At 41.2% G+C, this 12,733-nt stretch overlaps 1 protein-coding gene across 1 annotated transcript in view; it reads left to right on the forward strand.

Annotated features, from left to right (window-relative positions):
* ANKRD52 (ankyrin repeat domain 52) overlaps positions 1 to 11,874 on the forward strand; it is a 72,766-nt gene extending 60,892 nt beyond the window's left edge. The window contains exons 29-31 of the mRNA XM_064734912.1: positions 532 to 928; positions 7,861 to 7,892; positions 11,198 to 11,874. Of these exons, the coding sequence (XP_064590982.1) occupies positions 532 to 893 (362 nt within the window). The 3' untranslated portion in view covers positions 894 to 928; positions 7,861 to 7,892; positions 11,198 to 11,874. The remainder of the gene's footprint in view (positions 1 to 531; positions 929 to 7,860; positions 7,893 to 11,197) is intronic.
* Positions 11,875 to 12,733: the final 859 nt, after the last annotated feature.

Here is a 12,733-nt window from a genome sequence, read left to right on the forward strand (position 1 = left end):
CAATCCCCCAATATTACACCCCATTCCATGACTCCACACCCCAAAACCCCACACATCACGCCCTCACATCGCTCACCTCTCACGGCTCCCTCACCCTCCTCACCGCTCGCCCCTCATGGCTCCCCGGTTCCCTCAGGTCACACCCAGCCCTAGTGTGCGCCCCAACAAGGACGTTGCCGAATGCCTGGCACTGATCCTCTCCACCATGGAGCCTTTCAGAACCCCACACCCCACAATATCCCAGTTCTATACCCCCACAATCCCCCAATATTACACCCCATTCCATGACTCCACACCCCCAAAACCCCACACCTCACCCCCTCACACTGCTCACCCCTCACAGCTCCCTCACCGCTCACCCCTCATGGCTCCCTCAACCCCCTCACCACTCACCCCTCATGGCTGCCTGGTTCCCTCAGGTCACACCCCAGAACCCCACACCTCATCCTGTGACCCCACAGCCCCACAAAACCCCACAAAAAACCCCCATCCCACACCCTCACACCCCTCATGGCTGCCTGGTTCCCTCAGGTCACACCCCAGCCCTGGCGTGCGCCCCCAACAAGGACGTTGCCGACTGCCTGGCACTGATCCTCTCCACCATGAAGCCTTTCCCGCCCAAGGACGCGCTCGGCTCCTTCAGCCTCAGCCTCCTCACGAACTGCGGCATCGCGGCCAAGGCGGCGGCGGCGGCGGCCTGCGGGGCCCTCCCGGTGCCGGTGCCGGCTTGCGGGGCCCTCCCGGTACCGGCGTGCGGGGCCCTCCCGGTGCCGGCCCGCGGGGCCCTCCCGGTGCCGGTGCCGGCGTGCGGGGCCCTCCCGAACGGCTCGTCCTGCCCCTACTCCAAGGAACGCCACAGCGCCATCGGCCTGGACGGCTGCTACTCGGAGTGACCTCCTCCTCCTCCTCCCTCCTCCCCCGACCACGGGTGACCCGATATCTTTATTCTATTTATTTAGAAATTCTATAAATATAGGGCACTTTAAAGGAGAACAAGACCGGGCGGGCCCAGCGCGGGGTGGGTGAGGGTGAGGCCGAGAGTTCGGGATTTGTGTGGTTCCAGTGGGGTCACAGCGGTGCCAGGCTCGGTCCCTGTGCCCAAACTGGATGGCAGGGGGTGGAAAGGGCAGGATTTGGGTTGGCACATCCCCAGTCCCATTCCCTGTGCCCAGCCTGGAGGTGGAAAGAACAGGATTTGGCCTGGCACATCCCTGGCATAAAAAGGGCAGGATTTGGGCTGGCAGGATTTGGCCTGGCAGGATTTGGCCTGGCACACCTCTGGCATAAAAAGGGCAGGATTTGGGTTGGCACATCCCCAGTCCCATTCCCTGTGCCCAGCCTGGAGGTGGAAAGAACAGGATTTGGCCTGGCACACCCCTGGCATGAAAAGGGCAGGATTTGGGCTGGCAGGATTTGGCCTGGCACATCCCTGGCATAAAAAGGGCAGGATTTGGGCTGGCAGGATTTGGCCTGGCACATCCCCAGTCCCATTCCCTGTGCCCAGCCTGGATGGCAGGAGGTGGAAAGAACAGGATTTGGCCTGGCACATCCCTGGCATGAAAAGGGCAGGATTTGGGCTGGCAGGATTTGGCCTGGCACACCCCTGGCATGAAAAGGGCAGGATTTGGGCTGGCAGGATTTGGGTTGGCACATCCCCAGTCCCATTCCCTGTGCCCAGCCTGGAGGTGGAAAGAACAGGATTTGGCCTGGCACACCCCTGGCATGAAAAGGGCAGGATTTGGGCTGGCAGGATTTGGCCTGGCACACCCCTGCCATAAAAAGGGCAGGATTTGGCCTGGCACGATTTGGGTTGGCACATCCCCAGTCCCATTCCTTGTGCCCAAACTGGATGGCAGGAGGTGGAAAGAACATGATTTGTCCTGGCACATCCCTGGCATAAAAAGGGCAGGATTTGGGCTGGCAGGATTTGGCCTGGCACATCCCTGGCATGAAAAGGGCAGGATTTGGCCTGGCAGGATTTGGGTTGGCACATCCCCAGTCCCATTCCCTGTGCCCAGCCTGGATGGCAGGAGGTGGAGAGAACAGGATTTGGCCTGGCACATCCACAGTCCCATTCCCTGTGCCCAGCCTGGAGGTGGAAAGAACAGGATTTGGCCTGGCACATCCCTGGCATAAAAAGGGCAGGATTTGGCCTGGCACGATTTGGCCTGGCACGATTTGGCCTGGCACATCCCTGGCATAAAAAGGGCAGGATTTGGCCTGGCACATCCCTGGCATAAAAATGGCAGGATTTGGCCTGGCACGATTTGGGTTGGCACATTCCTGGCACCTTCCCAACCCTCCTTGACTGGCAGGATTTGGCCTGGCACACCCCTGGCATGGAAAGGGCAGGATTTAGGTTGGCACAAATCAGCTTCTGTTGAATTTTTCCCTTCAGGGTTGGAAAATTCAACAAGAATCCTCGCTGCATCCTTGTTTCCCTCCTGGCATCTTTGTTTCATTCCCAATATTTTTGTTTCCTTCCCTGGATTTTTGTTTCACTCCCAAGATTTTTGTTTCATTCCCTTTGTTACTGTTTAATTCCTTTTTATTTTTGTTTCATTCCCTTTGTTACTGTTTAATTCCCTTTTATTTTTGTTTCATTCCTGGTGTTTCCTTCCCAATATTTTTGTTTCATTCCCTTTTATTTTTGTTTCATTCCTGGTGTTTCCTTCCCAATATTTTTGTTTCATTCCCTTTTATTTTTGTTTCATTCCTGGTGTTTCCTTCCCAATATTTTTGTTTCATTCCCAACATTTCCTTCCCAATATTTTTGTTTCATCCCCAACATTTTTGTTTCCTTCCCAATGTTTCCTTCCCAATGTTCCATTCCTGATCTTTCCGTTTCCTTCCTAAATTTTTATTTCCTTCCCAAATTTTTTTATTTCCTTCCCAAATTTTTTTTATTTCCTTCCCAAATTTTTCTTCCCTTTCCCAAATTTTTTCTTCCCATCCCAATGGAACAAATTTTCCTTTTCATTTCGCTTCCTCCAGGAATTTCCACCCCCTTGGGAATTGCACAAAACAACCCCGAACTCTTGGCCAGAAATTTGGGGAATTTTTGGGGGGATTTTGGGGTGGGAAAATCTCCCCTTTCCTCTCCTCTCCTCACCTCAAAACCCCAAAAAATAACACTTGAAAAAAAACCCAAATCTACTGTACCTGGCACACTAAAATCCCTCTGGCAGCTGAATTTTTGGGAATTTTAGGGAATTTTAGGGAAAATTCAATGGATGCCCCACTGGAGCCTCCTCCCCACACCAGGCACTTTAGGGATTCTGTTGATTTTTCATTTTTTTGGGATTTTTTTTGGTGTTTTTATCAATTTCTCACCTCTTAAAAATCACTTTTTTTTCCCCTTTTGATTTGCGTGATCATGAGAGAATCAATGGTGGTTGATTGTTTATTTTTCCTTACAAAAAAATAATAATTATTTATAAAAAAACAAGCATTTACCTTTAAAAAACCAACAAAAACCATTTAAAAAAAATCAAATTCAACATTTTAACCTTTCCTAAAGAAACAAATGCACTTGCAAGTCCTTTTATCACAACTTTATTTTGATTTTTTGGGGTTTTTTTTGGGGCAGATTTTGTGGATTTGAGCGAGATCTTTGGTTTTTTGGGGTTTTTTTTCTCATTTTTTATTTTGATTTTTATTTGTTTGCAAATCCTGGTTATGCTGCAGGTTCGAAGCATTTGAGAATTTTGCACTTTGGGGTTTTTTTTGTTATTTTTTTTCCCTTCTGAATTACTGGAACAACATCAAAAAAGAAAATTTTTCCCTCCTTCCCACCAATCTGTTCAAGCCAAAGAGGGGATGCAAAGGAAGGAGCAGCAAAATTCCAGAAATTTGGGGAAATTTGGGAATTTCCAAGCTCCTCACCCCATAGAAAAGGGCATTTCTGTACCAAAATTCGAGGTTTTTGTTGCTTTTTCTTTCCTTTTTGGAGATGAAGGTTTGGGGGGGATCCCCTAGCACTGTTCCTTTTTTTTAAATATTTTTATTTTTATTTTTAAAATTTTTATTTTATTTTATTTTAATTTATTTTTATTTTTATTTTTTATTTTTATTTCATTTTATTTTTATTTTTTTATTTTATTTTTTATTTTTTGTTTTATTTTTATATTTTTATTTTAATTTTTTAAAATTTTATTTTATTTTTAATTTAATTTTATTTTATTTTATTTTTTATTTTTATTTTTATTTTGTTTTATTTTTATTTTAATTTTATTTTATTTTTATTTTTATTTTATTTATTTTATTTTTAAATTTTATTTTATTTTTAATTTTATTTTATTTTATTTTAAATTTTTTTTATTTCATTTTAATTTTATTTTATTTTATTTTTTATTTTTATTTTGTTTTATTTTTATTTTTTATTTTTTATTTTAATTTTTTTTTATTTTTATTTTATTTTTATTTTTTATTTTTATCTTATTTTGCTTTATTTTTATTTTTTTATTTTTATTTAATTTTATTTTTATTTATTTTATATTATTTTAATTTTTATTTTGTTTTGTTTTATTTTTATATTTTTATTTTTATTTTATTTTATTTTTTTATTTCTTTTATTTGTTAAATTTTATTTTATTTTTAATTTATTTTTATTTTATTTTTATTTTATTTCTTTTATTTTATAAATTTTATTTTATTTTTAATTTAATTTTATTTTATTTTTAATTTTTTTAAATTTCATTTTAATTTTAAATTTTTTTTTTTAATTATTTTTATTTTCATTTTATTTTTTTGAACCAAAGCCAAACTTTTTCAAACCAAATATGAAATTTCCAGTCTTGGCCTTTGGGTAAAAGCACATTTTTCCTTCAGGGCTCAACAAAATCCACCCTGGGGGAGCTCCAGGCACTTGAGAGGGGCAGAATTTGAGGAATTTTCTCTTTTTTTTGGGATAAAATCCCCAATTCCCAAAAGGAAATTTTGCCCCTTTTTTTGCACCGGATACCTCAGCTCCGAACCAGAATGAACTCGAAACTTGAATCAAAAAACCACAAAAAAAATCACAAAAAAAATCACCAAAAAATCACCAAAAAATCACAAAAAAATCACAAAAAAATCACAAAAAAATCACAAAAAAATCACAAAAAAATCACAAAAAAATCTCTTTTTTCTTGAAAATCCTTTCCCTTTTTTCAAAGAATTTTTTCCTTCTTTTCAAATAATTTTTTCCTCCTTTAATAGAATTTTTTCCTCCTTTAATAGAATTTTTTCCTTCTTTTCAAATAAATTTTTTCCTTTTTTCAGAACATCTTTTTCCCATTTTTTTTGGAAATATTTTTCCTTTTTTTTTTTTTTTTTGGAAAATCCTTTTCCTTATCTTTGAAAAATAATTTTCCTTTTTTTTAAAATATTTTCCTTTTATTTTTAAATATTTTTCCTTTTTTTTTTAATTTTTTTCCCTTTTTTTGAAAATATTTTTCCTTTTTTTTGAACGATTTTTTCCCTTATTTTAGATCCTTTTCTTTTTTTGCAATCTCTTTTCCTTGTCTCAGAAAATATTTTCCCTTTATTTTTGGGAAATCTTTCTCCTTTTTATTTTTAAAAATAATTTTCCTTTTTTCCCTTTTATTGAAATCTCCTTTTCCATTTCTCACAACATTTCCTCCTTTTTTGGAACCTTTTTTACATTTTTTCCTTTATTTTTAAAACCTCTTTTCCTTTTTTTTTTGCCAAGATCCTTTTCAATATTCTACAGAGAAGAACTGGAAAAAAAATTAATTTAAAAACCACAAAACCAGAGAGAAATGTTTACATTTTCCTGCAGCTTTTTCCCAACAAAAATTCCCTCAATTCCCTGAAAACTCCCAGGATTTGGGGATTTTTTGAGGGATTTTTTTTTATTTTTCTTTATTTTTTGAGGGATTTTTTGAGAGATTTTTTGGGATTTTTTTTGGATTTTTGGAGGCATTTTTGGAGGATTTTTTTGAGGATTTTTTGGAGGATTTTTGGGTGATTTTTTTTTTTTTTGAGGGATGTTGAGAATTGATTTTTTGATTTTGGAGATTTTTTTGGAGATTTTTGGGTGATTTTTTTTTGGGATTTTTGGGATTTTTGGATTTTTTTTATTTTGAGGTTTTTGGGGGATTTTGGATTTTTGAGGGATTTTTTTGAGGATGAGATTTTTTGGGATTTTTTTTGATTTTTTGGGGAGAATTTTTTGGAGGATTTTTTGGAGAGGATTTTTGGAGGATTTTTGGAGGATTTTTTTTTTTATTTTTGGAGGCATTTTTGGAGGATTTTTTTGAGTTTTTGGAGGATTTTTGAGGATTTTTGGGATTTTTTTGGGGTTTTTGAGGATTTTTGGGGTTTTTTTGAGGATTTTTGGGGATTTTTTGAGGTTTTTTTTTGAGATTTTTTGGAGGATTTTTTTGAGGATTTTTGAGGATTTTTTGGGATTTTTTTTTTTTTTTGAGGATTTTTGGAGGATTTTTTGGGATTTTTTTGAGGATTTTTTTGGGATTTTTTTGAGGATTTTTTGAGGGATTTTTGGGTTGATTTTTTTTTTTAATTTTTTTTATTTTTTGAGGGATTTTTTGAGAGATTTTTTGGGATTTTTTGGAGGATTTTTGGAGGAATTTTAGGAGGATTTTTGTGTGATTTTTTGGGATTTTTTTTATTTTTGGAGGATTTTTTTGAGGATTTTTTGGGATTTTTTTTTTTTTTTTTTTGAGGATTTTTTGAGAATTTTTGGGTGATTTTTTTGGATTTTTGGAGGATTTTTGGGTGATTTTTCTTTGATTTTTGGAGGCATTTTTGGAGGATTTTTTGGAGGATTTTTTGGGATTTTTTTTTTGTATTTTTGGAGGATTTTTTGGACGATTTTTTTGGAGGATTTTTGAAGGATTTTTAGGTGATTTTTTGGGATTTTTTATCAAATTCCCACATTTCCAGGCTGGCAATTTTCCCATTTCCATCCCTGCCCTCCTTTGGTTTCCCCATGGCAAGGAGAGGATTTTTCCCCATCCCCTTTTTTAACCAGCACATGAAAAATTCTACTTTTCTTATTTCTACCATTATTTTCGCTGTAATAATTTGATTTTTTTGAGATTTATTTTTACTCCCTGCTGGCCTTGTCCCCAAAGTGTCACCTCTGCTCAGAGACAATCAAAGCCACCTCCAAAAAGGGCTTGAAAATTAAAAAAAAAATTAAAATAATATTTAAAATATTAATTAATAATGATAATCATTATTATTATTAATTAATAATTCTAATTATGAAGGGAAAGGAGGTTCCAGCAGCGCATCCAGAGGGGAGAGGGGGGAAAAAGGGTGGGGAAAAAAAAAGGGGGAAAATTTTGTGGCCTTTTATTTTTGGGGTGTCCCCGTCTTGTTCTCCTTTAATTCTGTATCATTCTTGTCGAACAGCACAGCTTGACAATTTAAGTAATAATCAAAGTGTTTGGTAAGAATTAATTAATTAATTGCATTTATTTTGCTAAATCGGATGATTTTTTTTTTTAATTAATTAATTTTTTTTAATTTTTTTTTTTTTTTGGTGATGGTTTTTCCCCACCCCACCCCCGGTGCTTGTTTAAAAAAAGATTTTAAAAAACCACAAAAAAAATACAAAAAAAAATATAAAGGGATGGAGGGAAACTTCCGCTGCCCTTTCCCCCCTTTAAAAATCCCAAATTTTTTTCCATCCCTTTTATGCCAAAGCCAACAAAATTTATTTCGCTTTCATCCCATTGATTGGTTTGGAACGCTCAGATTCCTTTTTCCTGAAAAAAATAACATTAAAAAACCCAAAAAAAATGGAAGTTTCTCTCCCGCCCTTTGGTCCAAAGCACTTGCTTCAAGTAAATAAGCACTTTTGTTAAATGAGTCTGAATTTCCCTTTAGCATCCCACGGGATAGAGAGCAGCAAGAGGGAGGTGAGAGTGTCTTTGGCTTTATTTTTTCAGTTGGAATTTAAAAAAAAAAAAAAGATGAAAAAAAAAAGTGAGAAAAAAAAATACAAAAAAAAATTTCGTTTTTAGGGAATGAATGGACAAAGGGAAGTTGTGGTTGAGAGAGAGAGAGAGAGAGAGAGGAAGACAAAAAAGTGAAAAATGTTGTTAAAATAAAAAAAAGCTAAAAAAGATGGAATTTAAAAAAATTAAAAAAAAAAAAAAAAAAGAATCCAACAGCACAAAAATAACAAAAAAAAAAATCACAAGAAATGGACATTTCAGAGTCCCCGGGTGATTTTGCACTGCCCGAGCGAGGGGCGCTGCCCCCTGAGCCATAGACCCTGCGACAAACACTGAATGTACCGGGACGGCTGGGACCGATGGGACAGGTGGGGACAGCCTGGGATAGCCCAGGATAACCTGGGGACAGCCTGGGATAGCCCAGGATAACCTGGGGACAGCTTGGGGACAGTTGGGGACATCCCAGGATAGCCCAGGATAGCCCAGGATAACCTGGGGACATCCCAGGATAGCCCAGGATAACCTGGGGACAGCCTGGGATAGCCCAGGATAACCCGGGATAACTTGGGGACATCCCAGGATAGCCCAGGGACAAAACAGGGACAGTTGGGGACATCCCAGGATAGCCCAGGGACATCCCAGGATAGCCCAGGATAACCCGGGGACAGCCCAGGATAGCCCAGGGACAAAACAGGGACAGTTGGGGACAGCCTGGGATAGCCCAGGATAACCCGGGGACAGCCCAGGATAGCCCAGGGACAGAACAGGAACAGTTGGGGACAGCCCAGGACAGCTTGGGGACATCCCAGGATAGCCCAGGGACAGTTGGGGACAGCAGGGGAACATTCCAAGATAACCCAGGATAACCAGGGACATCCCGGGATAGCCCAGGGACAGAACAGGGACAGTTGGGGACAGATAACCCAGGAAATAAACCCAAACGGATAAACCCAGGATAACCGGGTGACAAAACGGGAACCAGTTGGGGACAGCCTGGGACAGCTTGGGGACATCCCAGAATAGCCCAGGATAACTTGGGGAAACCGGATAGCCGACTGGGGATAGCCCAGGATAACCTGGGATAGCCCGATAGCCCAGGGAAGAACAGGGACAGTTGGGGACATCCCAGGATAGCCCAGGGACAGTTGGGGACAGCCCAGGATAACCTGGGGACATCCCGGGATAGCCCAGGGACAAAATAGGGACAGTTGGGGACAGCAGGGGGACATCCCAGGATAGCCCAGGATAACCTGGGGACATCCCGGGATAGCCCAGGGACAAAACGGGGACAACCCCGGGATAGCCTGGGATAGACAGAGACAGCCTGGGACAACTTGGGGACAGTCCAGGACAACTCCGGGATAGCCTGGGATAGACAGGGACAGCCTGGGATAACCTGGGCTAGCCCTGGGATAGCTCGGGACAACCTGGGGACAGCTTGGGGACAGTCCAGGATAACCCGGGATAGCCCAGGGACAGTTTGGGGACAGCCTGGGATAACCTGGGGTAACCTGGGGTAACCTGGGGACAATGGGGGACAGCCCAGGGACAGCCCTGGGGCTGCTGCTGCCGGGGATTACGGGTTGGTAGGGAAGCATGTCCCTCTGTCCCTCTGTCCCTGTGTCCCTCTGTCCCTCTGTCCCTCTGTCCCTCTGTCCCTCTGTCCCGCTCCTGTCCCCATGTCCTGCTCCTGTCCCTCTCCTGTCTCTTTATCCCGTTCCTGTCCCATTCCTCTCTCTTGTCCCTCCGTCTGTCCATTCCAGCCTTCCTTGTCCTCCTTCCTCTGTCATGTCCTCTCGCTCCCTTCCCACGTTTCCTCCTCTCTCCCTTTCCATTCCCTCTTTCCCCCTTTTCCATCTCCTCCCTTTTCCTTCCCTTCCCTTCACCTTCCTCTGTTTTCCTTCTCTCCCTCTCCTCTCCATTTTCCTCTCCTCCCTCTCCCCCCTTCTCCTCCCTTTCCATCTTTCCCTTCCCTCTCCCTTATCCCTTCCTCCTTTTTTCCTTTCCTCCTCTCTTCCCTTCCTTTCCTTTCCCTTCCCTTTCCTTCCTTTACCTTTCTTTCCTTTCCATCCTTTCCTTTCCTTTCCTTGAATCCTTTCCTTGAAATTTCCTTTTTCCTTATTTCCTTCCTGAATTCTTCCTTAATTTCCTTCCTTTCCTTCCTTGAAATTTCCTTTCCTTTTTCCTTTCCTTTCTTGAAATTTCCTTGAAATTTCCTTGAAATTTCCTTGAAATTTCCTTGAATTTCCTTTCTCTCCTTTGAAATTTCCTTTTCCTTGAAATTTCCTTCCTTGAAATTTCCTTGAAATTTCCTTTCCTTTCCTTGAAATTTCCTTTCCTTGAAATTTCCTTTCCTTGAAATTTCTTGAAATTTCCTTTCTTGAAATTTCCTTTCCTTGAAATTTCCTTGAATTTCCTTGAATTCCTTTCCTTGAAATTTCCTTTCCTTGAAATTTCCTTTCCTTGAAATTTCCTTTCCTTGGAATTTCCTTTCCTTGAAATTTCCGTGAAATTTCCTTGGAATTTCCTTTCCTTCCCTTCCTTTCCCTCCCCTTCCCCCTTTCCCCTTTTCCCCTTTTTCCCCTTTTTCCCCTTTTCCCTTTTCCCCTCTCATTTTTCCCCTTTTTCCCCTTTTTCCCCTTTTCCCTTTTCCCCTCTCATTTTTCCCCTTTTTCCCCTTTTTCCCCTTTTCCCTTTCCCCTCTCATTTTTCCCATTTTTCCCTCCCCAATCCCACAGGAGCAGCCCCACCTTCCCACCCCTGGCCACATCCCGGGGCCGAAATCCAACAGATCAAAAAATTTAAAAAAATTAAGAATAATAAAAAAACAACATAGCACTAAAAATCCAAGCAAAAAAAAAAAAATAAAATAAACCCACACACAAAAAAAAAATCTCCAAAAATGTGGAATCACTTTGAATTCTGGTCCCGTTTTTGGGGAGCTCCGTGCAGATCCCAATTCCCAGCACGGGGAGGAACAAGGAAAACCCCAAACCTACAAAAGCAGAGACCCCAGAAAGAACCATTTCTCTTTTATTTTTATTTTTTTTTAATTCTTATTTTTATTATTCCTTGATTTTATCCCGATGTTCTGTGGGGTGGGAATGTCGGGGTGGGATCCCACCTTTGCCTTCAGTGAGAAACCAAAGGATAAAAACCCAACCCCTTCCTGTCCATCCTGGCACGGACACGTGGATTCCTCAAAAATTCACATTTTTTTTATTATTTTATCCTTTTATTTCCCTTTTTCTTCCTTTTTCTCCAAGGACACAAGGAGCTGTTCAATCCTCTTCTCCTGGCTGGAATTTTTCTGAGCTCGGCAGCGAAAAGGAAATTTAAAAAATCCAACAAAAAAAAAAAACCCACAAAATATATTTTAAAAAATCATAAAAAAAGCCGAGGTTCACCCAAAAAAAAAAATAAAAAATCGAGAGGGGAGCTCTGGAGCTGCCCTAAAATATTTGGAATTATGGGGTGAGGCTGGAGGGGATGGGGGGAAAAACATTTCTAAGGCATCTGTAGCAACTCTGTGTCTTTAATATCCTCCGTGTCAATGCTGCACCTCTGTATTTTATGCACATAAATGTTCCTTTGATGCCGACAGGACAAAAAAAAATACAAAAAAAAAGATAAAAATATAAAAAAATAATAATAAATATACAAAAAAAAAAAATAAAAAAACCTCATCATCACCTGTCAGGTACAGCCAACTCCTCCTTGTGCTGGTCCGTGTCTCGTCCCGGGCCTCGTCCTCCTCCTCCTCCTCCTCCTCCTCTTCTCGTGCAGGGGGGACAAAAAGATGGGGAGAGGGGAGAGGGTTTAAAAAAATAACAAAAAAAATTTAAAAAAAAATCATTAAAAAAAAAAAAAGGAAAATAGCCTTACTCGACCCAGTCGTTATCGATATTGTTCTCTGTCAACTTGAAAATAAATAAATAAAGGAAACTTCGCATGGAAAGTTTGGGTTGTGGTGATTTTGGGGGGTTTTTTTGGGGGGGTTCTTGTTGCTCCTCTGGGGTTTTGCAGAGTTTGGTTCTTCCTCCTTCCTGGTCCTTTTTTGCTTTTTCTGAGCCAAATTTTTCATGGTTTGATCAAAAGCTGGTGGGTTTTGGAGCTCTGGGTTGGTTTGGGGGAATTTTGGGGGTTTTGACCTGGGATGAACCTCCAGGATGGGTCAGGGAGGGACAAAGAGAGGGGGGAGAGGATGGAGGGATCCCAAAACCTTGAGGGATCCCAAAACCTTGAGGGGTCCCAAAACCTTGAGGGATCCCAAAACCTTGAGGGGTCCCAAAACCTTGAGGGGTCCCAGAACTTTGAGGGGTCCCAAAATCTTGAGGGGTCCCAAAACTTTGAGGGATCCCAAAATCTTGAGGGGTCCCAGAACCTTGAAGGGTCCCAGAACTTTGAGGGGTCCCAAAATCTTGAGGGGTCCCAAAACCTTGAGGGGTCCCAGAACTTTGAGGGGTCCCAAAACTTTGAGGGGTCCCAAAACCTTGAGGGGTCCCAAAATCTTGAGGGGTCCCAGAATTGTGAGGGGTCCCAAAATCTTGAGGAGTCCCAAAAATTTGAGAGGGCCCCAAAATCTTGGGGGGGGGGGTCACAGAATCTTGAGGTGTCCCAGAATCTTGAGGGGTTCTGGACCTCCCGGAGGAGTCTCAGAACCTTGAAGGATCCCAAAATCTTGAGGGGTCCCAGAACTTTGAGGGCTCCCAAAATCTTGAGGGGTCCCAAAACTTTGAGGGATCCCAAAACTTTGAGGGGTCCCAAAACCTTGAGGGGTCCCAGAACTTTGAGGGGTCCCA

Source organism: Zonotrichia leucophrys, chromosome 29, assembly GCF_028769735.1.
Source record: "Zonotrichia leucophrys gambelii isolate GWCS_2022_RI chromosome 29, RI_Zleu_2.0, whole genome shotgun sequence".
Lineage (NCBI taxonomy): Eukaryota > Metazoa > Chordata > Aves > Passeriformes > Passerellidae > Zonotrichia > Zonotrichia leucophrys.